Genomic DNA, 24,680 nt, shown 5'->3' with positions numbered 1-24,680 from the left:
TTCTTTTGCTTTTTAATCTCGGGTTGCTTTCAATGTCACACACAAATCTGCATGTACCATGGAAAGTTTACCACTGATGTCCTTTCAAATAAACAAAACAAAAATGACTTAATGTCTCGTCTACTCGCTTACTCATCCTAACAGATGCTCACAGATCACTATTTGACCCAGCAACGTAAGAACGGCTTTTTAAATTTCTGCTTGAAGAACGACTCTCAGCTTTTTCTGTGTTCATCAAGCAGCAACCCAAAACAAAAGAGGTTCTTTAACAAATGATTTCACCCATCAGAAGACAACCGCAGCTCTCCCTGTCCTCTATTCTTCGGAGTGCGGCTCTAGATTTAACAGATTAGTTTCTTCTTCTTGGATAAAAGCGCCCAAATCAGTAGAATCTGCTGTTGTAGAGATTTGTTTGAAATGAAAACGTACCTACTCTTCTGATCTTGATGGCGCATGATTGAGAGCTACTGCTCAAAGCCAGCGGATTGTAGCTGTGAGAAGTGAGCAATTTTCATTTCAACACAATACTCCAGGAGCTGATTTCACGGTTATAAACACCTACAAATCAGTGAGGCAAGTAATAACCACTAAGTCTAAATAGGACTGTTACAACGGTGTTTCATTGGAAACATAAACAAGTGTTTGAAAGAAGCAGAAAAATAAGAAAAAAAGAGCTTACTTCTTGGGTGGCACCTGTCCCACGTTGACCCGGACACAGATGACCTTACGGGTCTGCATTCCCAGGGAGCAGGGACCCTGACCGTCACCGCTGGCACCCATGGAGGTGTTGAGGGATGAGGCAGAGGGGTCTTCGGTACAAGGGCCCCAAGGCCCCGTCTGCCAGTGGTAAACTGTACAGGCATGTTCGTTACAGTTCCGCACCTCCTGGAGGGAACTGCTGTTTGGGCACAGGGCGCCACCTGAGAACACCAAAACACAGTGGAGATCAATGAGATCTCATGTACAGGAGGACTTAAAGCTGCACCAATATTTTTTTATTCTTAACTATGTGTAATGTGAAAGGAGGAACTCATAGTGACAATCCCACCAGACTCTGCAGCTCTGTGTTTTAGCATCTTTCAGCGCATTGTTTTGGTTTTACAGCAGCAACTTCATTGTTTTGGTTAACCCACACCACTCTCATCACCCTCAGCTAAACTCACTTTACACCACCCGCCCAGCAACAAACAGTAGACAGGCAAAGTTAGTGACAAGCTGGTGAACACAGTGGAGCATTTAGCAGCTAAAGACACAGATATTACCTTCAGGAGTTGGTGGAGACCAAAACAGACCTAATCGGGGGTCAATATTGGACTTGGTTGACTTGGTTTGCCAACAAATGTAATACATAATAACTTTATGAGAGGAGATAATATATAAATGTTGTGTTTACCGCTCTCGCAAGCAGCCAAACAGTTTAGAGTTGGGAGCATCATCTATGTGTTACACACTCCAGGAGGGAGCTCTATGAAATCACATCTGTCTGACAATTGTTGTTAACCTATTTTTCTCCCTGAAACTCCTGAATCTGTGAATGAAACCTTCACTGCACCCCTTCACTTTCCTGGAGTTTGTTTGTTTAAGAAATGCTTTCCACAGCCTTTGCGACCTTACATTGACAGGGCAGAACAGAAGTGGTAATAGTTATGTCTGAGAGCACACCAGGATTTTATTCGAGCAAGTGGAAACTAGCCATAAATATATAGTTTCCAACCTGGTCACTCATAGTCAATGTCAGTTCAATAAAAACAATATGGTCACATTTTAATGCTCTATGACAGCCTAATAATAATAATAAGGAATTTAACATTAAAAAGACATTCCTATGCAAAAAGAGATGGGAATCGTTAAATAAAAATCTTTTAAAGGAGACTGTAAATGAGATGTGCGAATCTGCTTCCCTGAGGCTACACACTGAGGCTCAAGTTGATTTATCTGAGTTACATTTTATGTGTTTAACTGTGATAAAAGCTCAAGACAACCAAAGGCTCATAGTGCTATCTTATTTTGTATTTTATCAATGTCGTTGTTACTGCTTAATGTGCCTGTGTTTTGTGTATGTTGCATTGCGATTTCACTCACGTCACCAATCCTCTTTTTCTACACAACATTCTTTTAACACTTTACCAGAAACCTCAACTCAAGATAATCCTGGGAAAGGTCTGAGCTGGACGGGTGTGATTTCAATATTCTGAAAATGCTGCAGAGAAATCAATTTAATCAATTTAAGTCTCAATACAGATAATGTCAACACAACATTACATCTTTTGACCTTCTGAATTTACTGTATATCTTGTACGTGTCATTGTATTTTTCTACCAATATAAAGTATCTGCTTCAAAGGTGCTTCATTTTATCATTAACAAATGTTTATGCCATCAATTTCGAAGAGAAGTCTGGCTTCCACACAGTTTATCTTCAAAGGGACACCTGAACACAATGATGAACCGTCACAATTCCTGGTTATAACAGAGGTACAGAAGGTGCTACGTACTCCACTACAGACATAAAGGTGTGTTCACATACTGTATGACCCAGCTCTTTTCATGCAGCCGTTCTGGTTTTCTGGTGACTATTTATGGTTGAGAGGAGTTGTTGATTTGAACCTCCATCTATTATTTTTCCCATTCCCATTGCTGTGCCTTTCTTTGTGCCTGTCTCCCACTCATTTCTCTTGAGTGGCGTCAGTCAGTCAGTCAGTTGTTGGGTCGATGAACTGAGAGAGCCCTCTCCGGTTTAGAGTAACTGCCGACACTTAGGGCCTTCAGCAAAGATTGAGAGGCATTGCGGCACTGTGAGTCCTCCACACCTGTATTTCGCTGCTGGAGTTGACAGCGAGCCAGCGACATAATGAGCGAAGGGTGCACACACAGTTGGGCCTGAATCACAGACTGCCAACTCAGACAAATCTCGACCTCATGGTTACTAAGAATGACTTCCTTTGTGCCATGCCTGCTTAGCTGACTAACAACGTGGCGATGCTAGCCCCAACACTAGCATGACACGGTGCCTCAAATGAGCATGAGCCGATGCTGAACAGTGACCTAGAAAAGCTGAGTAAGCAGCGTACAGGAAACACACGCCACATGATGGGCTAACAGACAAAGCCAGCACACGTGGGTTATTTAAATGTGTTCATGTTTGCAGGATGAATTACAGTTTGCTTATTCACAAGGAGCTGGAGCAAGTGCCACTTAGCATGCATCTTGAATATCATTCAACTGCTGGGTGTCAAGTAGTAAGAGGCACTTCTGAAGTGATTATTGGTCCCAAAATAATCACCATGGAATTAAATGTAAGCACTTATGCTAAATAGGTCATTAGTTAGGCTTATTATTGTATTAATTAGCACTATTTTATGCCAACATATTATTGGTTACTTATTAACATGAACCCTGTATCTTAAAGCTTTGAGAAGTTCCTGTAGAATCAACATTTTCTTTTCTTCATTAATATGCAACACAGGAGCTGCAGAATCTGCCAAGAAGCTCAAAATCTAATCAGATAATCTGCTCTGCAGGGGGAACCTGTGGTGAAGATACAAAGCGTCTTTCAGGTATTGTTCTTGAGTATGTGTGTGTTCATAAAAATGTGTGTCTGAACAGACAGCAGAATATAGTTTGATATGGTTTCCGTTGTATTTCTCAATCATTCTAAAGCTACTACAAGTACAGCTACTATATTTCTAAAGACAAAGATTTACCAAAAAGTTCTGGAAACTTTGGCACCCGTGAAAGACCTGATGAATACAGATATAAAATATGTTAACGTGACAGGTGAGATGTGCGGAACATAAACTAACACTACCGCAGAACAACAAAAAACAGCTAACACAAACAAGCTATTTCACACATGGCCAACAAGGCCTGACTGCACTACAACTGGCTGGACAAGTTGTAAATCAATTATAAGTTACCCTAAAGCTGTTGTGATAATGTAGTTTGTAGAACTCAAAACAAGCTAACAATTTTAATTTTGCTACGTGTAGACACACAGCTAGAGGTTTAAAACCGCTACCAGCAAACTTTAATTACAAATGTTACCCTCCATCACTGTGATCCATGCCACAACCATCGCAGTGACTGTGAGGAGAACACACACACACACACACTCAGATAAGACACAGGAAGATGTTTGGAAGACGTGACGAAAAGAAAGAAAGACAGACAGACAGACAAGCAGACGCTCACAGGGATTTAAACCAGAGAGAACAAGAATATGCAGAGAAATGATCTCAGAAACAGATAAAGAAGTGAGTGTCAGGCGAGGAGACAGACCAACAGAAATAATCACCAGGACAGATAAGCAGACTGTTTGAGATAAGGACAAATGCACATGCAGACAAGTGTGAAATCCAGACATTCAGTGAGTGACAGCAAAGGACGACTTGAAAGGCCATGACTAAGCCAATATCCAGGCCTCATCTGCATATATTTCCATACATGATGGTGCTGGAGACTGTCGGCAGGTGGAGACTCACCTTCCCCGGCGTTGTAGGCCAGAATTGAACGGGTCCTCATCTGCTTCCCCTCGATGGTCTTACTGGAGCAGGTCTGAGAGCAAGAGGACCAGGGCGTCCAGTCGCTGAGCACGCAGTCCCTCGAGCAAGGCACCTCACAGGGAACAGGCTCTGGAGCCGGGGAGGACGAGCAGAGACTTCTATCCACCTCCGCCCCTGAAGAAAACGGTGATCATATATGTGAGGAAGGGAAGTAGGACGGACAGAAGCTGTATTTCAAAGTAAAATACAGTCATACAAAGCAACAGTGGGGTAATATTTTGGTAGCAATGGGGAAAACCGTGATGGGGTAACAATGCTTTAATCTGCTCACAATGATAAAGTAATATTCTCTTAAGAATACTAGTCTATAATCTTTGAAAATATATACTGTAGTGAAGGGTACTATGCTACTGATAATGAAGTAATATTATAGTCATGTTTAGTACTAATGGGGTTATATTAGTGTAATACAATCACAATTACAAGAGGAGTTTCGGGAAATCAATATCAGTAATAAAAACTAAATGATGCTGAAATGAGGCATAAAATCAAGGCGAAATGGGAAGATATATTTTCCAGCCATGATTCACGTTTATCACATAGAAACTACCATCTGGGTTTCCAGGTAATGAGTCTGGGCCTGAAGTCTTACATGTATGTTGAAAGCCAAAAACAGGTGGTTTTGCATTTGATTCATGTTGTTATTCAGAATCCATCTGTGTTTCCAGGAAGTGAATCACAGAAGACTTTCTTATTACATAAAAAGAGTATTTGGTACATGAGGGAAGAGGAACTCACTTTCAGGCAATTACTGATGGTCACATCAGGGAATTCTCTTGTGACACTAAAAGGTACTGCACTGATATTAGCCCATTATATTACTGCATGATGTAAAAGATTAACCCCATTTTTATTAAAAATGAAACCCTAATAATACCAAGATAGCCTCATTAGTTTCACCTCTGTAATTACAACAGCATTTGCCCTTTATCACCCCGTTTGTGTCACCTAGCAAAGAGCCACTTTGTCTTCTTCTTCTTTTGGTTTATTTACCCAAATTAAATACTGGGGTCTTTCACAGTATGCTTGCGTGCAAATGCTCTTAAATCCAAAATGAGAGAATTAGAGGCAGATTGCTTGGGATGTCAATGAGTTTCCTTATGCTTGTTTATTGTATGTTGTCTCCTTTTGTGTTTTCTGTCTCTAACTATGTGTTTTTATTTATGTTGCTGACTGTCTTGACCAGGTCTCCCTTGAAAATGGGACGTTCCTGGTAAAATAAGGGTTAAAAAAATTGTTTTGTTCTCCTTGGTACATTTGTGAAAATATCTAACAACAAAGAAAATCTATAAAAACGCTTGCTTTTACTTTCCAATTGAGAATAGTCTGACTGGTAACTTTGGCAATGAGAATAAATTTGAAGGTTCAAAGATTCATTGCAAGAGTGAGATTATCAGCATCAACATACACTTCAGTACAGAGGCGGTTGGAGCAGCTGGGAAAATGAACAGCTGTGGGTCTTAACTGATGTCAAGCACACAGCCCATTTTAAATTGAAGAGATGTGCTTGTTTTCCTAAGATGTCTGTTGTCTCTAAGACAACTCGAGAAGGAAACTATCAACTTGGCATTCTGCGAGCGACTCATGTGGCAGGTATAGAAACAAGAAGGAAGTCTGCTGCCATAAAGTCAAGATTTGAAACATACAGTAAAATAATAGTAAATAATAACACAAACTGACGGCAGCAATTTATCTTTTGAGTGTGTTCTTTTGACTTTGTTTTACAAAACGCAATCCTGAACCAGGCCAGGTTTGCAAACATGAGGATGGACTTCACGAGGACGGAGGTGGAGTCTACCGACATCTCATTCAAAGATTTATGGGCGACATTAAAGTAATTTAATAAATGATGAAGTCAGACAGTTATTTCTTGCTGTCTATAGCAATCTCCAGGCCGTTCAGTTGCCTCTTGCAGCTTTCAAGCCAAACTCAACAGCGTAAAACCTTACTTACAAATAATGTTTAATCACAAACTGCATCAATCAACCTGTAAAGCATCAAAAGTCTCTGAACTAAGCACCACAAACAGCCAATAGCATCCTAACCAGTGACATGTCTGACGTTTCCGGGTTGATCCAATATTCCTAGATTGCTGCGCTTCACCACAGAAATAATTCAAAACATTTCACTTGTGTTTTCTATATTGACATGACAGTTGATTATTATGACCCTTTTTATAGATTATCTGTAGAATATTCATATTGATGCACTCTTGACTCTGGCCTATCTCCATACTTAAGTGGCAATGGAACATGGAAAGAGCAAATTCACATGGGATTGCCACTTTTTTACACTAACGTCCATGTTTTATTAATGAGCTTGCTGCATCAGCCATAAGTGGATTATATTAACCCACATACTTGTCTATGTCGCTTCATGTGCTGCCATGAGCCAAGCAGAGAATATGTTTCTCCTGTAAGAGATGCATACACCCAGGAAAAATGTAAACCTTTCAATGGTTGAATTGAAATTTCGGCAGGAGGAGAGTCGCTTGAGCTTCAAAAGTCAGACTGTGCCTGACTTCGCATTAAGATGTCACTTTGACAGTTACGCAGTGAACCAATCATGACTGAACTGAGAAGGCATGAAAATAGGAAGTGACAAGAAGGGACCCCAGCAGTCTTCAGGCTCTCACAGAGAAAACATGAATGAACAGAACACCCACTATGAGAGGATAACCTCCATGCTCAGTGTGCAGAGAAGACACAGCTCCCCGCCTAAGTGGGCAGGCAGTCAGCATGGGGAATATCAATAGCCAGTTTCAATAACATTTGTATCGACCTTCGCTTGTTGTCTGGGGCCCGGCTGTGTGGCCTTTTCTTTCATGACTGGGACACACTCGGAGAAAATATACAGCTGACATTGCAGTGAAAAATCTCCGAGGCGAAAAGCGGAGTGAAAATCCAAATAGAACTAATCAATTTTCATCAGATAAGGGAGTGAAGGTGGGGGGGGGGGGGTCAATCAACCGAAGTCAGGGGGAGAAAGAACAGTGCAGAGTATCTGTTACTCCTGCAGTACAGGCGGAGTCTCCACTGAAAACCTGCAGTTGATGCATGAACTGTGATTTGTGGGAGACGTTAGAAGGACAAATCGAGTTCTCTAGTGGGGAAAACATGAACCAAGTCACCGCACGGGATCATAAAATGAAGATTTACTGAGTACATTTGAAACTGAACGAGATTCCTGGAGCTGCAGCACTTTCTAACTTTACATGCTGAATAAATAATAATGGTATGTAATCTACACCTCGCCAGAAAAAAGCAACAGAATAAAAATCAATAATGTGCTGTACCTCGTTTTGTCCACAACCTCAAGGCAATAGGAAGTCTGGAAAGCATGTATGCACCGCCGCTTTCTTATATTAAAGATTTAAAGTAATAAAGAGTAGCAGTAAAAATCAAGAGCAGCAAAGGCCACAAGATACTCCAGGACCCAGGGCCACGGAGGATTGATTTGATTTAGAGCGAGTAAGGTTTAATTGTGCATGCAGAGAGGAAGACTGTAATGAGAGAGACAGCGCAAGAGTGGTGGCAACGCTGAATCAAGCAAGCGTTAAAGTAGGAGAGGTTTAACAGAGGGAGGCACGGGAGAGGAGTCTGGAGAGAGCTCCCCACAAAGCTGATGAATGGCAACCAGGAGTCCGGTCATGGAAATCTGCTCACGTACAGAGAGAGAGTTGGAGGGTCAGTGGAGCGGTGACCTTGAAAAAATAGGATGGAGGTGAGTCAAAAGCACAACGCGCTCCAAGGATGAGCAAGTAGGAATTTGCTCGATAATGCCAATCAACAAATACTGTCTCCACAGGAAGTGTATGTTCAATTTTAACAAGGAAAGACTCAATTTTTGAAATGGCGGAGCATGAGGCTTCAGTGACAGCTCTTCAGATTCATTCAGTAAAATCTTGCAATCTACTTGAATTCTCCCGCTCTCACCGTTGCTGTTGACACACTGGACCTGTGTGAGCTGAGTGCCGGGGCCACATGTCTTCTCATCTTCAGGGACACACTGATCCAGGCTGACCAGTTGCCAGTCGTAACAACTGGGCTCATCACACGGCACCGCCTCCACCAGGTGTGGGCAGTTTCCAGGCCCTCCTGTTGGCTCGTTGGTGATCTGTCGTCTTCTCAGTTTGAAACCTGCGGCAAAGAGAATAAAGGCCGTCATCACAAGTGACAAACTGTTCTCCATATATTTATATAAATACAGAACACTTTCTCTCATTAGTGTGGTAGACAGTGGCGGAAAGTAACTAGACTAACTCATAGTACATTTTATGTTACTTTATACTTCTATTCCACTACATATCAGAGGAAAATGGTGTACCTTTTACTCCACTACATTTATCATTATCAGAAGCATGGCACCCTTCATTTAGCTACGAGTTACTTTACAGATTAAGATTTTAAAATTAAGATTTTGTAAGATTTTAGATTTAAAAAACACGCTAAACTCATAAATAAGAGGTTTCCAACTATTTTGACCAAAAAATCATTCAAGTTGGGGTCCATTGTCACAGATGTCTTAGACAGCAGTTAACAGCAAATAGCTTTCACAACAAAATCAAAGTCAAAACAATTAATAGGATTTTCTTTGTTCTTTCTTTCTTTTCTACCCCATTAATCATCTCACGACCCCTCAGATTTATCTTGTGGACGGTGCCCGACCCCTAGGTATCGGTATATAAAGTAGATACTAGTGATGTAAGTGCTTCTCACACATTGATGCGTCAGTACTAACAATCTAATAATGTCATATATAATGATGTATCAGTCAGAGGCCATTTTTCTGCAGAATAACTTATTTTACTTTTGATACTTTAAGTACATTTTGCTGATAATACTTCTGTACTTACGAGGTTTATGACTGCTTCCACTGATGATAGATGTTCATGATTACTTGGTTGGCTTTTGATGGCTGACTTGTTAGGACAGCTCATTGATACTAACGGGAATATGAGAAAAACCTTGATGGTTTCCCCACATGGACCGAGCTTGATTAACTATTCGGCGACATTCTCTGAAGCTATACGCTGAGGTTATAGCTGGTATAAAAATGATAATGATTATATGTAGTAAAAGTGAAAAGAGGAGAGCGTCTAGATAAAGTTAATGAAAGTACTAATAATATATTATTTCCACATTCATTTTAATACATTGGTATAATTACTGGAAACAAGGACAAGGAATGAAGGAAGAGATCATTTCTGTTTTATCACAGAGTAAAACTGTCAGTATTTATCTCAACGAGGGGATGAAAGATTATAGATAAATTACTTTCAACATGTTTATGATCTGTAACAGAGCCAAAAGAGGAAATTAATACATGCAAGGCGGAAAGGTAGGTGGGTGGGTTCATTTAACTGGCTTGTCATTATCCTGTTATGCCAACGCAACACAATAACTTTGCTAAATCACAAGAATGCTTGAAATGTGGCACCATGATGTTATCTATTGGGACTGTGTCTTCGTACCTTTCTTTCCAGCCTGGTCGTCACAGTTCTCGAAGGTGCAGGGCCCCCAGGCGCCCCACGGAGACACATCACAGTCGATGGGACAGGGGATTTGGCACAGCTGGGACCTGTTGGGGATCGGACCCTCGCACAGCTTGTTTTCCACCGGGCGGGAGGCTGCACAGATGAGCAAAAATGGAACACAAAATAAGGAGCAGATAAAATGAACCTGCTTTACTTTGATCCTATTCTGGTTTGTCTTTATGTGAGGAATTTTTAACCAGCACTACAATCAACAGAAACAAGGGACACAAAAATGCTTATTTACTTTTATTCCTGGCATTCAAGTCCCTATTGAGAGCAGATGAGAACCACAGCGAAAAAACAAAACATGCCTGTGAAGTAGACACTATTACCCCTTTGTTTTGTTTATCGCCTCCGTGTTAGCACGTCAGAATGATAAATTAGCAATGATTATCTTGTGCAGCGCCTTGCTAGAAACATAAAACATTGTGGAGCCCTGCCCACTGACTCTCAACAGAGACAGGAGAGAGGACGCAACAATACAACACTAAAGGTGTAAGAGAGGTGTAACAGCGACAATGTCTTGGCTCATGTTTATTCCATGAGGAGTAATTTGGCACGTACTTTCCGTAGTCGAGCCATATTGGATTTAGAAAGCTCTCTCTATGATTCAACTGGTAAGTACATGCCTGTCTGAACTCCCACTGAGGAACTTTGTGGAAATAAAAAGGAGAGATGCTATCACCATGCAAGGCACAGCTCTGTGACAACTGTGCAGAATACATTTCTACATGTCTGCTGAACCGTGCCACAATAAATAAATTTGATGTGTGGAGTTTCTGAAGATACACGGTTTATGCATTTATGCATGCACACACTGGATGTCATTTCATAGTAGTGCTACTGTATCTTCCAGAGCTGTGCATCCATGTTCCCCCCCCCCCCCCCCTTTTTGAGTCTTTATTCGATCCTAGAAGGTGGAGATTGACAGAGAAGGAGAGACTGGACTTTTGACAAGGTCAGACTAAATTCCAGAAAGTGGCAGTTACGTGCTACAGTAAATGTTGAATCATTCCTGAAAGGCCCATTTCAGGAATGAGTCAACATTTTGGAGAGTTATATGCCAGACAACTTCTCGTCTAAACTAAGAAATAGTCTGCCACGTAAGCCATCCTAAAAACCACAGAAATGTAATTTTTACACTTTTTGTACGAATTAAACAAACAAAACAACTGTTAATTAGTGAACTTTAGAGGCGCTGGTAGGTATATTTTGTTACCTCTGGACAGAACTAGCTAGCTGTGTCCCCCTTCATCCAGTCTCTGTGTTAGCTAACTGGCTGCTGCTTCATATTTGACTCTCGTCCAGGGAGCCAATAAGCGTATTTCCCCCAAAATGTCGACCTATTTCTTTAAACCACCAGGCCAACAGAACGCCACCTCCATGCTTCCAGGTCGTCCTAGGTGAAAAGAGTGAGTTCCTGCTCACTCAGCTGACAGAGTCAACCCCCCGCCTGGACCTCCACATCTCTAAACCTTTTTCCTTTTCCCAGCTAGACACACATACAGAGCAAGCATGTACAGCTGTGCATATGAATCAGATTTCATTCTAAAAATGCCTTCAACCCTAACGAAGAAATGGAATAAAACGGCATAAAAACATTATATTTTAGAGAGGCAGACTTAACAAAGCGGAAAATCTGAACTTAAACTACAGTTTTAGTCTTTAGTTCTATTTGTTATGCCAACAGTAATTTCAAGAGTTGTACTTCAAAAGGAGATATCAACTTATTCAGAATAATTTAACTCCTACACTTAAAAGATACCGGCATGAAAGCTCTTAAGTGAGCATCAAAAATACAAGAGATCTTTTGAGTCCGATTTTACAAAATATTGTAATAGACGATATAATATCGGTTACATTCATCATCTTGTTTTCATCTCCTGTAATCAACTCATGACACTGCAGTGCTCCATCATCACCTGTTAGTGGAAGGTGACCTCATTTTAATTTGATGCTACTGGAGAATAGTGATCAATTGGTCTGTTGTGGTATCTGCGGTTTGGGATATTACAAAGTTTCTTTCCCCCCAAAAGGAAATCCAACTTATATGAAAACTGACGCTCAGTATTAAGAAATCAGTGAGGTATGAAAGTTTAAAAAAAAAACAAAAAAAAAAACATTAAGACTTTTCTCTTCAAAGTATAAGGATGGATTGTGGAAAGTGGATCTCCACTTTTTTAAGCATTGAAATTCAAATATGTTTTTTTATGGAAGATATCTAGTGATTCAACCTGAGGCTCTTTATTTCCTGTATTCTAACTGTTCCTACAAGACATCTAAGAGCTTAGAGTCTGACATAGTCAGGAGAGCTGAATCATAATTCCCTTAGAACTGTACAGGGGAAGGCAAGTGGGGCTTTTGAAATGCAAAATGGTTAATTCCTCTTACAAATACACTGAAAGTCAAATACTTGAGTTTGCTGAGCCACTGTTAATCCACTTCTTATTGGGGAACTACACTGACTTCAATCTTTTAACATCAATCCATTTGGGAATACAACACTGAGGACCAACAGACTTTTGGGTCTCTGTGTGATAAAGGGGGGGAAAAAACGTTTATATCCTGCGTCTCTATTAGTCCATTTTATAGCGTGTTCTCCTGTGAGTTCAATTTTCTATTGTGCTGAACTGACTACGGAGGAAAAAAATCCCTCATGTGAGTGTGGCTTACTGTCTGCAGCGGTGGAAAACGTCTCACATCTCACTATCCATATTCTGTTTGTGGGGGAACAAAGTTTTTCTTACAGTCCCTTCAAAGCTTCAACTCTTCTGCCCGGCTTTTTAAGGGAGAATACAGAACTTTGTTGTAATACTACTTGTCCCTTTGTTGGATTTAGTAACAATACTGGGCTTGTTGAAATGTGTATGTGGTGTACACTTATCATAAATCATAAATCTTAAGCATCACAGAAGTGGAAAGAGCCTTTAAAGTTTTGTTAAAATCAATATTTGAATTATTATTGTGTGTTTTCTTTCCCCTTTGTGATCCATTGTTATGTTCAAAAGAGGAGAGCAGAGGAGAAGAGAGGGGGGAGGAAGAGGAAAGGAGAAACAAGGAGAGGAGAGGTTAGGAGAGGAAAGAAGAGTAAACAAGGAGAGAGGAAAGGAGAAATGAGGAGGGTGAGGAGAGGAGATGAGGAAAGAGGAAACAAGAGGACAGGAGAGGAGAATACAGGTTATAAGAGGAGATGAGAAGAAAGAATGAGAGAGGAGGAGGAGACGAGAGAAAAATGAGGAGTGAAAGAATGGACAGAAAGGAAAGGGAGGAAACAGGGAAAGAGGTTAGGAGATGAGAAAGAAACAATGAGACAGGAAGAAGAAATGAGACAAGAGGACAGGATAGAGGAGAGAAGAGACAAGGAAAGAGGTTAGAAGAGGAGCTGGAAGGAACAAGGAGGGGGGAGAGAAGAGGAGAGGGAACAATGAGAAAGGAAGAGGAGAGGAGACCAGAGGACAGGATAGAGGACAGAGAACAAGGACAGAAGAGTGGAGACAATGAGAACGGGAGTGAAAAGAAAGGGTAAATAAAAACAGAGACCTGGGAGGTGCACAGCAGAGGGAGAGACTGTGGCTTCGTTATCAGCGTGACTAAAAACACCTACCTGTAATCTGGAAGGTGATGGAGAGGAGAGGGGGGACACTAGGCTTCTGCTGTCTTTGGGTCTGACCCGCTGCAATTACAGGGGAGATAGCGCTATTAGCTACGCACACACCGGGGGGGGGGCGGAGGCACTATCAAACAAACACAGACAGTGACGGGTAACAGCACACAAGAGACAGCCAGAGACTAATGCAACAGCAGGAGAGGCCACAGAGACCTGGGCCTCGTATCCCGGGCTTGTTTACAATTAAATGCTTTAGGAACATGATTAAATCTGTCTTTCTTGTTGTCTTCGGACGGAGCGATAGTGGAAGATGAGCTATCTTTGTGGTTCATTTATTTTGACATGGCCACATCAGACCCACGGTTCATGATCAAAAGCCACATAGACTTTTGGTGACCGTGTCATCTCATCAAGTTGTAGATTTTGGTGTTGGGGGATAAAAAGAAATCTTATTACAGTCTTTTTAACTTCAGATGGACAGACTTATCTGAGATCTCTGCCATAATTTAACTTGTTGCTGTTCATAGCAACTAATTAACTCAGCTGAATGTAAGCAGTGGTGCCTGGAGAAGTGGATATACTTAATTTATGCCCCCAAATCTAGTTTTTAAAGCCGCCCGTCCAGCAAAGGAGAAACGTCCTGTGTTATAAACAGTGACTGCTCTTGCATATTTAGTTCAGCCAAAAATGGGCCAGTAGTATTTGCACATTGTCATTTAAATTAAGGATCATTATGAAATTAACATTACTCACAGCAGAGGTGCATATTTTGCAATTAATACTGGACTATAGCTATTCTCTCACCTTGCAAGTAGTCTATGGGCCACTAGTTTTTTTGTAAACTGTCTCTTGGAACATTATGCCTGAACAGAATACAAAACCTGTCCCGCAACCCACGCTGTAGCTGGAGACAGAAGCACAAGGCGGATGAATGAACCTTTGCTGGTGAAGAAATGGCTCTACTAGTAACCCAAATGTATCACAAACATTTCACCTTTCTGTTCATGCGAAACAACACACATTGTTTGAATAAGGCACCTTAAAAGATAGATACTTTGGGCAGAGCCAGGCTAGCCGTTTCCCCTTGCTTCCAGTTTTTATGCTAAGCTAGGCTAACCATGTCCTGACTCCAGCTCTTTATTTAACACACACAGGCATGAGAGTGATATTGACTGTCTAATGTAACTCTCAGAACGAAAGCCAATAAGAGCACTTTCAAAAATGTTGAACTATTCCTTTAATATCTTCTGTCACTTCAGGCCACTGTGATTTTTGGTGCCACCTGAGTTCAAAAGGCTCTGTTCTAACCTGCAATGACAGTCTAAACTTGAGAATTTGAATAAACCTCTCCTGATACTTTCAGTGTTGCACCTTTAAAGGACTTTTAAGTCAAACTTCTCGTCAAATACTCGGAGAGGAGACCAAAATGTCAACTCCAATAAGATTGGTGGAAGTGCTTTGGGCATCAATATGCTCCAGCAGCTGAGATCCAAACCTAAAGTTACACAGCCTTAGCTGAGGAAGTGCCGAATGACGTTACTCGGGCTGTGGCTCTGATCTGGGGTCAGATCGGAACTACTCCCCCATAAAGATTAAGGTTAAGATTTAGGAGGAGGTAAGCTGATTTCAGATCTTGGCCTGAGGGTATCTTCCGCCCTTTTGCATGGTGATATTTATGCATGAGACAGGGGAGGAAGAGAGCCCTGGTTGCAGCAAACTTCACTGAACCACTGTCTGCCTGTGTCTCAGTGGTATGCTGGAAGATTACCCCCCAATGGAGGGAAAAGAAATCCTGCGCCAAGAAGATAAGAACTTTGTGCGTGTGTGTGTGCAAACACTAACACACAAGTCACACACATTTCTGCACAGCCAGCCCTGGCAACACCACTCTCTACATGCTTGTATGAATCTTTAACTGTATATTAATAGAGGTTATAGGCGCTATAATGTGTGTGATCGCTCCAGTTTCATTGCAGGCGCATGTGCTTTATGCTCTCAACTCGCCCTATAGTCCCTATAGCACTTAGGAAGAAGGAGACAGACAGAGGACATGCAATACATTCAACATTCTTTCATATATTATACAATATGCTTTGTCTGAACAGAGTCTGTCGATGTTGATTTAATCTTGGCAACCAGACTCATTATTCTTATATTAGGGATGATACACAGAACCAAAGGACCGCAGATCAATTCAAACTGAGAAACAACGCTTTAGTATAGAGAAGGCACTGCCAGCTTGTCCTTCACAAGTCATTTATCATGAATTTATTCAACACCACACAAGACAGTTATAGATTAATATTGGAACTCTTCAAGAAATATTAGAAAGGATGAAACATAATAATCTGCAGCAGTTTCACGTGGATAAATGTCCATTTTGGTGCACTCCATCACTGACTAATGTACAAATCCATGCCTATGTTTTTGTGTAAGAACCTTCCTGAATTCTTGGTAACTTCTAGCTACTTCCAACTACTTCTGCACGAAAACTTAATACATGTTTCAGCTAGTAAAGACTTTAGTGATGTGTAAATCAGCTGCTATGAAACATCTGTAGCGCTGTAACTATCCGATTATGCAAAACCTAGCTGACATTATTGGGTCATTTACTTTAACATTACTAGCATAACGTTTTGTAATTTGAGGCATATTGTGCTATTTTAAGTTTACATCATTATTATTAAACAGCATATTATCAAGTTTCAGGCCAGATGCGTTGACCATATTATACATTACCTCTGATACTCATATCTCATATATTAGAAAGCTAACGTTAGCTTTGTCAATTGGTTAGTTAGCTACACAACTGAATTTACATCTGAGACTTTATTCAAATAGTTCTGGTGCTGTGCTCATGGATGGCTTTTTCTCTGGTTGGAAAAGAAACTGAGCCAATCAGAGCTTTGTAAGTAGGATTAAACATTGTGATGTCACCTTAAATGTGCTTGAGCCACAAAAACAGACCACCATAATGGATTAGGCCATCACAGCTATCCGGGCTGCTGTAAGTCGACATACAGAAGTAACATATTTCTTAACCTGAAATGACAAATGTTAGGGTAAGTGTAACTAGCGACCACAGCTTCTTCCGTATCAACTGAAAATGACACCACCAGGACAAATACCTGTCACCTGTTTTAAATTCCTTCTTAAAACTCATTTTTATCTTCTGACTTTCTATTAATTGATGGTAGGCTTGTAATTGCTTTATGTATCTTATGTACTTCATGTTATTGTTTACGTCTCGGATCTTATTTCCTTTTTTTATATAACTTGTTTCACTGTGAAGCACTTTGTAACTTTGTTTTTGTAAAATTACATTAGAAAAAGAAAGTGAACATTAACACATCAGACTGAGTAATGAAGTGATAATTCAGTCTGATTATAAGGCTGTTACCAACAGCTGGTATCTCCATACATCCACAACTTACACTAAACAACACCAGAATGGATAGACTGCACTCCAAGTACTTAGTTTGCATGAGGGGAACATCTCTCCACATTTGGCACGAGTGGCGACTGGGCATCTCACCTCCTCTTAGACTTTGTCACTCTCACGCGATCAGCACGGCTGGCCTCTATAAGCTTAGCCTCAACTAATGTCTTTAACACCCTCTTTAAGAGGGCAGCTTTGACTTTGAGCTGGCTTGACAAGTGTCAGAATTGGAGGCCTTTGCACTTGTGACCACTGACAAGTCACAGTGGGGCACACAAGCAGACAAATCCCTGTTCTAAACGACTCCTGATTTGGTTTAAAAGGAGAGAACTGCAGCAGTACTTTCAAACAGGAAGCCTGAAGCTGAAAATGTAGCTGCAGTGGGATATTTGAAGACAAGATAAAAAAAGAAAACATACTACAGTGACTATTAATGCAAATGCAATATTGTATGTCATTGTATATTTGGACATGAAATGAGTCAACATGTTGGCTTAAATCTGTTGCAAGCATTTGATATGCAATTATCTGCTACAAATCCACCAAGGGACTGCAGTTCTTATACATTGTGGGAGGGGGGGGGGGGGTGTAAGTTGTCATGTAACAGTGCTTGATCAAATATATTACACTCTCTAGTTACACTAGGGAGTTCAACTGCTTTGTTTCAGGCTATGCTTCGCGGTTGATGTATGCAACTGTGGTGTTGACTTTGGTTACAGTATCAAAGGAGGATGGTTGACAGAAAGGGATTTCCTTAACGAAGTAATAATATAAGAGGACAGTGGAGATGATTGCAGCAGACAAAAACAAGAAATAAAAACACCTGAGACATAGGTGGTGGATTAAGCCATTTTGAAGGAAGGAAGAGCATGTTTCGATGAATCCTCTACATACATACTGTCCTCAAGACCCATTCAACACTTTGTGCAAAGTCTTTATTATGAATCCTGCAGCAACACGCAGCGTCTGCATGATAATGCCTCCACAAACATAAATAATACATATATGTTAAAATATTTTCTATCAGACCCTGAAAACTTCTTTCTTACCATGAGCGATGTAGAGAAATACTGAAGATCTGAAGCCACGTTTTCAGGGACTTTAACGCTTTAACGCTGAAGGTCCATGTGGCGCAGACTAATGCTACCTCTGAATGTGTGTCCAGACCCAACACCAGGAAAGTCGATGGAAAGAAGTGGGCGTTTTACATCCCAGGGCTAAAAGTGGACTTTTATAACTTTTATAAGATGTTAAAGGAAATGTTCTAATTAGGGATGCACCAATATGACCTTTGCTCTCCTCATACTGACTCTGAAACCTCAACTCAAGGTTCCTGCCGATACCAATGTTCACCTTTTCCCAAATTTAAAAACTGTGTTGTTTGTAATTTGTACGGCTCGAAAGTCATTGGGAGCATTTATGTGAGGTAACATGAGGTCAGGGATTTCTGTGGAACTGAACACTATAATGACATTTAATGCTCACATCATGGCCACCACTCAATCTGCATAGTAATAGGTTTAATATTATGTATCGGATTGCTGCATTACCTTCATCATCTTTCTAATAGCCATCACATCAGATCCCATTTTTCACCTTCCAAACTACACAATATATGTAAATGCAGATACTTAACAGCAACATCTTCAGGGCATTAATGTTACAGAACAATGTGTTTAATTTATTTATTTATTTTTCTCTTACCTTTGTCTTTTTCTCTGAGCTCGTTGACGTATTTTAGAAGCTCAGCGTTGGCCTGGACACAATAGACTTCCCTGGTCTGCAGGCCTCCCCCACAAAGCCCTGTCAGGTTGCTACGTCGACGGTCCTGTTGGCTTAGCAACAAGTCCACCCGGCAGTCACTCCACTCTGTGGTTCTCCAGGTGTAACTACAGAGATGGGGAACATGGAAGAGCAGAGATGGACGTACGTTCTGTGTGGGTGTAATGTAGTGTTGAAGTACAGCACATTTACAGTCCTGCAGGTCTAACTTTAGCACATAAAGATCTGTCACATAGATACAACCAATTTAGTCTTACTGTTTTTCTGAAAAGAGTACAGTATGTACAGTATGCAAGCACTTTTAGGGATGTGGACAGTCAGTGGACGGTTCAAACAAACCTAATTCAGATGTTTCATCATTGGTTAACCACCAGTTTAACTATTTATTTATCCAACACTTGTGTCTTTGAAAACTTTGAAGACTTCTCTATATAATGATGAATATTTGTTTCATTATCACAACCGAGAAGCTTTCATAATGTGGCGGGACAGTAAAGAAGTGTCAGTGGACAACAAAAAAACTGTGAAACTTAAAATAAAACTGTTGTCTCACATTTTGGTCTGAGAAGATGATTTCTAAAAAGAAAAGAAAAAAGAAAATGTATCGTGGCCAGTCTGGCAGAACAGACAGAACAGAAACACTCTCCGGGATGAGAGTATGAAGAACTATTTTGGCAATGGCTGTGTAAAGATGATATAGGATGTAACTGAGGGAATAAAGGCCATCTGTGAGCCTACGTTTTGAATCTTTGTATGTGAGTGTGAGTCAGTGGGACTCAAATATCCTTGCGGTCTCCTTTCATTTGTCTCTACTTTGTGTCTGGCACCAGCCCAAGCACTTATACGAATCTGTCTCCATATGCTGTCTCCTACACACACACCCCTGGGCCACCCAGGAGAGCAAATTAGCTTGGTGATATGAGTAAAGGGAAGTCAACAGGAAGCTTGTGTAGCCTCAGCCAGGTTGAATACCAAACACTTTCATTTGAGTCTATTTTTGCCTAAGCTTTATTGGAATAGAGAATGAATCACTGCAGGGAGTTTCAAACTGTAGCGGGGTCTTCACAATGCTGTAACCAAGGAGGAGGGTATTATTACAACCTAACGTGCAATTGTATCCCTGTGAAACATGAGCTCCTGTCGAGTGATACACTATGAAAAATTCATCTACACTCGCTCAAATTCAAAAAAGGCCCTCCCTGCTCACTCCCTGCCGCGCTACCCGCCTCCCTCCCCCGTCATTAGGAGGAACTCACGTGGCGCAGGGCGGCACGCCTTCACCCGGAGGCTCACACGACTCCAACTCCTCCAGCGCCGGGCACTCCGCCCCCTCGCCCACAGGGAACTGGAGCACCTGTCTGTTCCGAGTGCGATTGCCTGTGGGGGACGCGGGGTCCACGCAGGTTTTGGAACAGGGGCCCCACTCGGTCCAGTCGGTCACCTGGCAGTCCTTGGGGAGGACGCAGGACTGGACGGTCAGCGGCAGGTCCCTTTGTGTGCACAGTCTGGGAAAGGATAAAGGGGGGGGGGGGGGGGGGGGGGGAACAAATGCGACACAAAGCATGTAAAAATACATCAGTTTCCACTTCTTAGAACCCAAACAGGACTATAAGAGGACAACGTCCCATACTTGTAAGAATCCAGGCTCGTTGTCTGTAGATTGACCTGCACTAAGTGACAAATCTAAGATTGAGAATTTACAACTCTCCTCTGTTTGTTGCCTGTTTATGGTAAACAAAGTCGTGTAGTGTGCAGCTTTAAGATCTCTTAAAGCCACAGTTTATGGTCTTTGAGGAAGTCAGAGCAACAGATATGTGACACTACAAGTGGTGTGCAAAGCTTCACTTTAAACTCTCTGCCCTTGACTGGTGCCACATTCTGTCATTAGCTACTCTCATTAGCATACACACTGCATAATCAGTCTCACATTAGGAGTGAAACAGGAGTGGTGTGGCATGGTGTGTCCTTAAGTCTTAAGTGTTATGACAAGCAAAACAACCTCTGATCAATCGCTCACACACATCTTCTGATCATCTAAATAGCATTTAGATCTAATTTATAACCCGTCCTCGTTGGGCCCCTACCGAATCATTAGAAATTTGTTCTAACTAAAGCCGACTGCTTTCTGCTACTCAGTCTGGATGTCTTTCCCCCAGAGGCATTACAGCTGACGAGCTATTAGTGCTAATTACAGCTCTGCTTCATTTAGAAACCTCTCATTTAGACGTTGCCACCACACTTCACCTCCAGCAACTCAGACTTTTGGTATAAATGAGGAAATGTATGAGCAGAATATGAGCTGTGTTTTTTCTTCTTCTTTTAACTCGTGTGTCTTTGCAGATTAAACCACCTCTGCAGTCTTTGAAGTGGTACTGAAGTGACACTGTGAAAAATCTTAGTTTTCTTTTTCTGCCAAACATGCTTGGTGTGCCGGCTCACGTTGCGTCGGAGGAAAACAATGAGGAATTTAAACAGTAAATGTGACGCACTGAGGGTGATGGCTCGATTTCCCGTCTCTGATGGAACTTCTTGTGTTTTAAAAAGCCCCTAATGCAGCCATTGACCCATTTTTGCTGCAACTGGATCCTTTGTGTCTTTGCCGTTTGTTGTATGCATGCCCGAGCATTTTTGCGGAGATTTCAAAGTTGCAAAAAGAAGTCATTATTTCTTCATCTCAGTCATTCAGACAGAATGAGGACACAATCATTCTCTATTTAAATAAGTAAGATGATGTCTGGAAAATGTTCATTTTTAAGCCTTTAGGTTTTACACAGTAACTTGCAACAATGGACTCTGAGGGCTTTCAGACAAAATAAAAGCAGCCAGAATGTCTCCATATCACACTTGTACGCTCATTACTTGAACTGTATCCATCAAAACAGCTGAAACGGTCTAAAAACATAATTCTATATGGGTCAAGTAATTAAAGAAGCCTTTTTACAACTTGAGAGCCTTCGAGAAAAAAAACGTCTGAGAGGAGAATTCATGCCAACAGACATGAGACACCAAATTGCAGCACCAAGTGGGACTCTCAGCATTAAATGCAATGATGTAATGTGATACACCCCCTCAGTGGCACAGCAGAAAATTCAAAAGGTCATGATGCTAGCTTGATTAATAGGACACAAGCGGAAGACTGAGTTATGAGGAAGTGGCCTGTTTGGGACAAGACGAGGACTATGGAGAAAGTAAAGGCCCAATGACAGATGTTCATCAAACAAAATTGGAAATGAAGGGAGCAAGATGTTCAGAGAGCGTCTGGCTAAGATACGGCTGGGTTACTGCTTCACTGGGAAGTTTGTTCCACTTTTCCGAAAGTGGCAAAAACAACTATGAATATTTCAGAACAAGAAATAAACAAGTCAAGGATTAATATTTATGCTCCTAAGGGCATGTGAGTTGTTTTCACAGTTCCTTTGAAATATTTGATCCCAGTCACTGCTTAGAGCTTGGCGCCAACAAAGCATTAATGAATAGATTTAGTACATAATTGATCAAATCTTAGAGTACAGTGGCATGTGACAGATATGCGATATGAATGGAGGCTTGCTCTACTGACAATGTCACTGATTCTTTCCTGGAGATCAGAGACCCTGTGAAAGCCCCAAATCCAAGTTTCTAGGGAACAGCGGTGACATTTTAAGTTACTGTCAGAAACAGAAAAAGAGATGGTAGATCCACAAAAACAGCTCTTCATAAGAATCGCTGATTACCTTACAGCCATCTAATCAGAGGGTTATAACGAATAATATCAATAAATGTTGTGACAACAACCAGATTTCACTGATTAGCTCTTTCTTTTTTTGTTGTTGTTGCATATCATATGGTCATCAACAACCTCAACAGCAGTCTGAAAAGTGGACAACAGCTATAGATTTGGAAGCTTTTTGTAAACTCTGAATTTTACAATTGTACCAGATGGTGTAAAGACAAGTTGTTATATTTAGGTGGTCAACCTTTCTTTTTCTGAGGATCAAATATTCAGCCAATCAGTTAGAAACATGGCAAACAGGCAGTCACTACATGACAGCCTGCGAAACTATGTTATCTGTAAAGGTTTGCATGTTTCTAAATCCCTACTCAAACAGTTAAATGTAGAATCAAAATACAATAAAAAAAAAGGCATCACTCTGTGGGGCCATTTGGAAAGACACAATACTTCTTCTTTTGACATTCAAATAGTCCACAAATCCTAGTTTACAATAGACATTGCAAATGTGATTGCTCTGTTTTCCTAGGGTACATTAAAATCACTGTCCTAAAGTGGACACTGCCAAAAACACCAGAAGAAGAAGAACTTCTACACTTCCGCAGTTCAGTTACAACAACAGCAGTTTATTTATAAACTAACACGTCGACTTGCGTGTATGGACAACAAGTTTTGCTCGCTGCTCCATACAGGTCACTGCTGTGAAGGGGCCTGTGGCTAAAGGGGTGGAGCGGGTGGTCCACTGATAACAGGGTTGGCGGTTTGATCCCTACCTCCTCCTGTCCACATGCTGTTGGGCAAGACACTGAACGTGATGGTTGGTCAGCACCCTGTGTGTGCGTGAATGAACTTTGCAAATCGCTTTGGATAAAAGTACTATATGCAGCCATTTAGCCATTTACTTCTGACTGATTATGTAGGAGGGGTTAATTTTGTAAGGGTTTACGTTGATGGTGGCTTCCTATCAGAGGTGGTGTTCTCTGCTGCTGCTGGTGGCAGATTCATTTGGTGGGAGCCACTTGATCTTATGTTCAGAAATGACATCCCACTTGAGTTTACCAACACTATAAATGGAAGCATTCCTATAGTTACAGCATGTATTTTGGATACTAGTGCCCACTGAAGGTGTTATTCAATGACCTATTCAAATAATGATTCTCTGATGGATTTCCATTTTGACACTTTTACATGATACAACTTGTTTCGTCTCTCGTTCTGCTTCAGCTGCTTCCTTCAAGCGAGTTTCTTTACCTACATCTTTGCAGCTTGACTCTTAAATCACAAAAATACACTTTTTCCACGAACCCCTAGCATTGTCTTGACACATTAAACAGATAGAAAAAGTAGTTTCTCAGTGGTTTGCATGAACAGATCCTTAAACATCCCTAAAAGTTATACCCTTAAAATGCAGAAAGCAAGCCTTCCCACTGCTTTTTATTTTAGAAGATTTACTACAGCAGTTTGGCTGCATTGCTTAGCAAGTAAAATATTTTACTGTTGACATTTTGAGTGACACTTGATTTGTTTACTTTTCTTGGAACATATCATTACACATCCATTCAAAACCAGAAGACAAAAACCCAGAAAATTGCCTTATTTTGAAAAGTGCCACAGACAGTCGTGTCTAAGATTGATCTCATGTCATAAAACGGGTTGCTTTCCTCGGAAGTTGACATCAAATACACTGCGGTAGTTGTGCCTCATTGCTCTGACAGCACAAAGACACAGCCGATAAACATCCTCCCCTACATGTCACCTCATGACAGGGAGGAGAAAAACTTTCAGGAGGACAAATTTGGCATCATGTTTCGCTGTTAGAAGCACACTGACTTTTGGACCAGTACACCTAAACATGGAAATATGAGGAGTGGTTTACTTGCTGACAAAAATACATAGATGGATAGAGGATAGAAATACTGACAATATACACATAGTAATACAAAGAAAACATAGACCGAATAAATACATTATGTCCTCTAAAGGCCTGTAATATGGTAGATAATTGCCTTATTTTAAAATGAGATAACATCTAAAAGCTAAAGTGTT

General features: G+C 41.0%; 1 protein-coding gene across 1 annotated transcript in view; it reads right to left on the bottom strand.

The window, feature by feature from the left end:
* thsd7ab (thrombospondin, type I, domain containing 7Ab) overlaps positions 1-24,680 on the bottom strand; it is a 124,039-nt gene that overhangs the window by 55,440 nt on the left and 43,919 nt on the right. The window contains exons 3-9 of the mRNA XM_070911829.1: positions 20,182-20,430; positions 18,848-19,032; positions 13,702-13,770; positions 10,035-10,190; positions 8,497-8,700; positions 4,481-4,675; positions 680-920 (exon numbers count right to left, since the gene is read on the bottom strand). Coding sequence (XP_070767930.1) covers positions 680-920; positions 4,481-4,675; positions 8,497-8,700; positions 10,035-10,190; positions 13,702-13,770; positions 18,848-19,032; positions 20,182-20,430 — 1,299 coding nt within the window. The remainder of the gene's footprint in view (positions 1-679; positions 921-4,480; positions 4,676-8,496; positions 8,701-10,034; positions 10,191-13,701; positions 13,771-18,847; positions 19,033-20,181; positions 20,431-24,680) is intronic.

The sequence above is a fragment of the Enoplosus armatus genome, chromosome 9, assembly GCF_043641665.1.
Source record: "Enoplosus armatus isolate fEnoArm2 chromosome 9, fEnoArm2.hap1, whole genome shotgun sequence".
Classification (NCBI taxonomy): domain Eukaryota; kingdom Metazoa; phylum Chordata; class Actinopteri; order Centrarchiformes; family Enoplosidae; genus Enoplosus; species Enoplosus armatus.
This window is presented reverse-complemented; position numbering and strand designations above follow the sequence as displayed.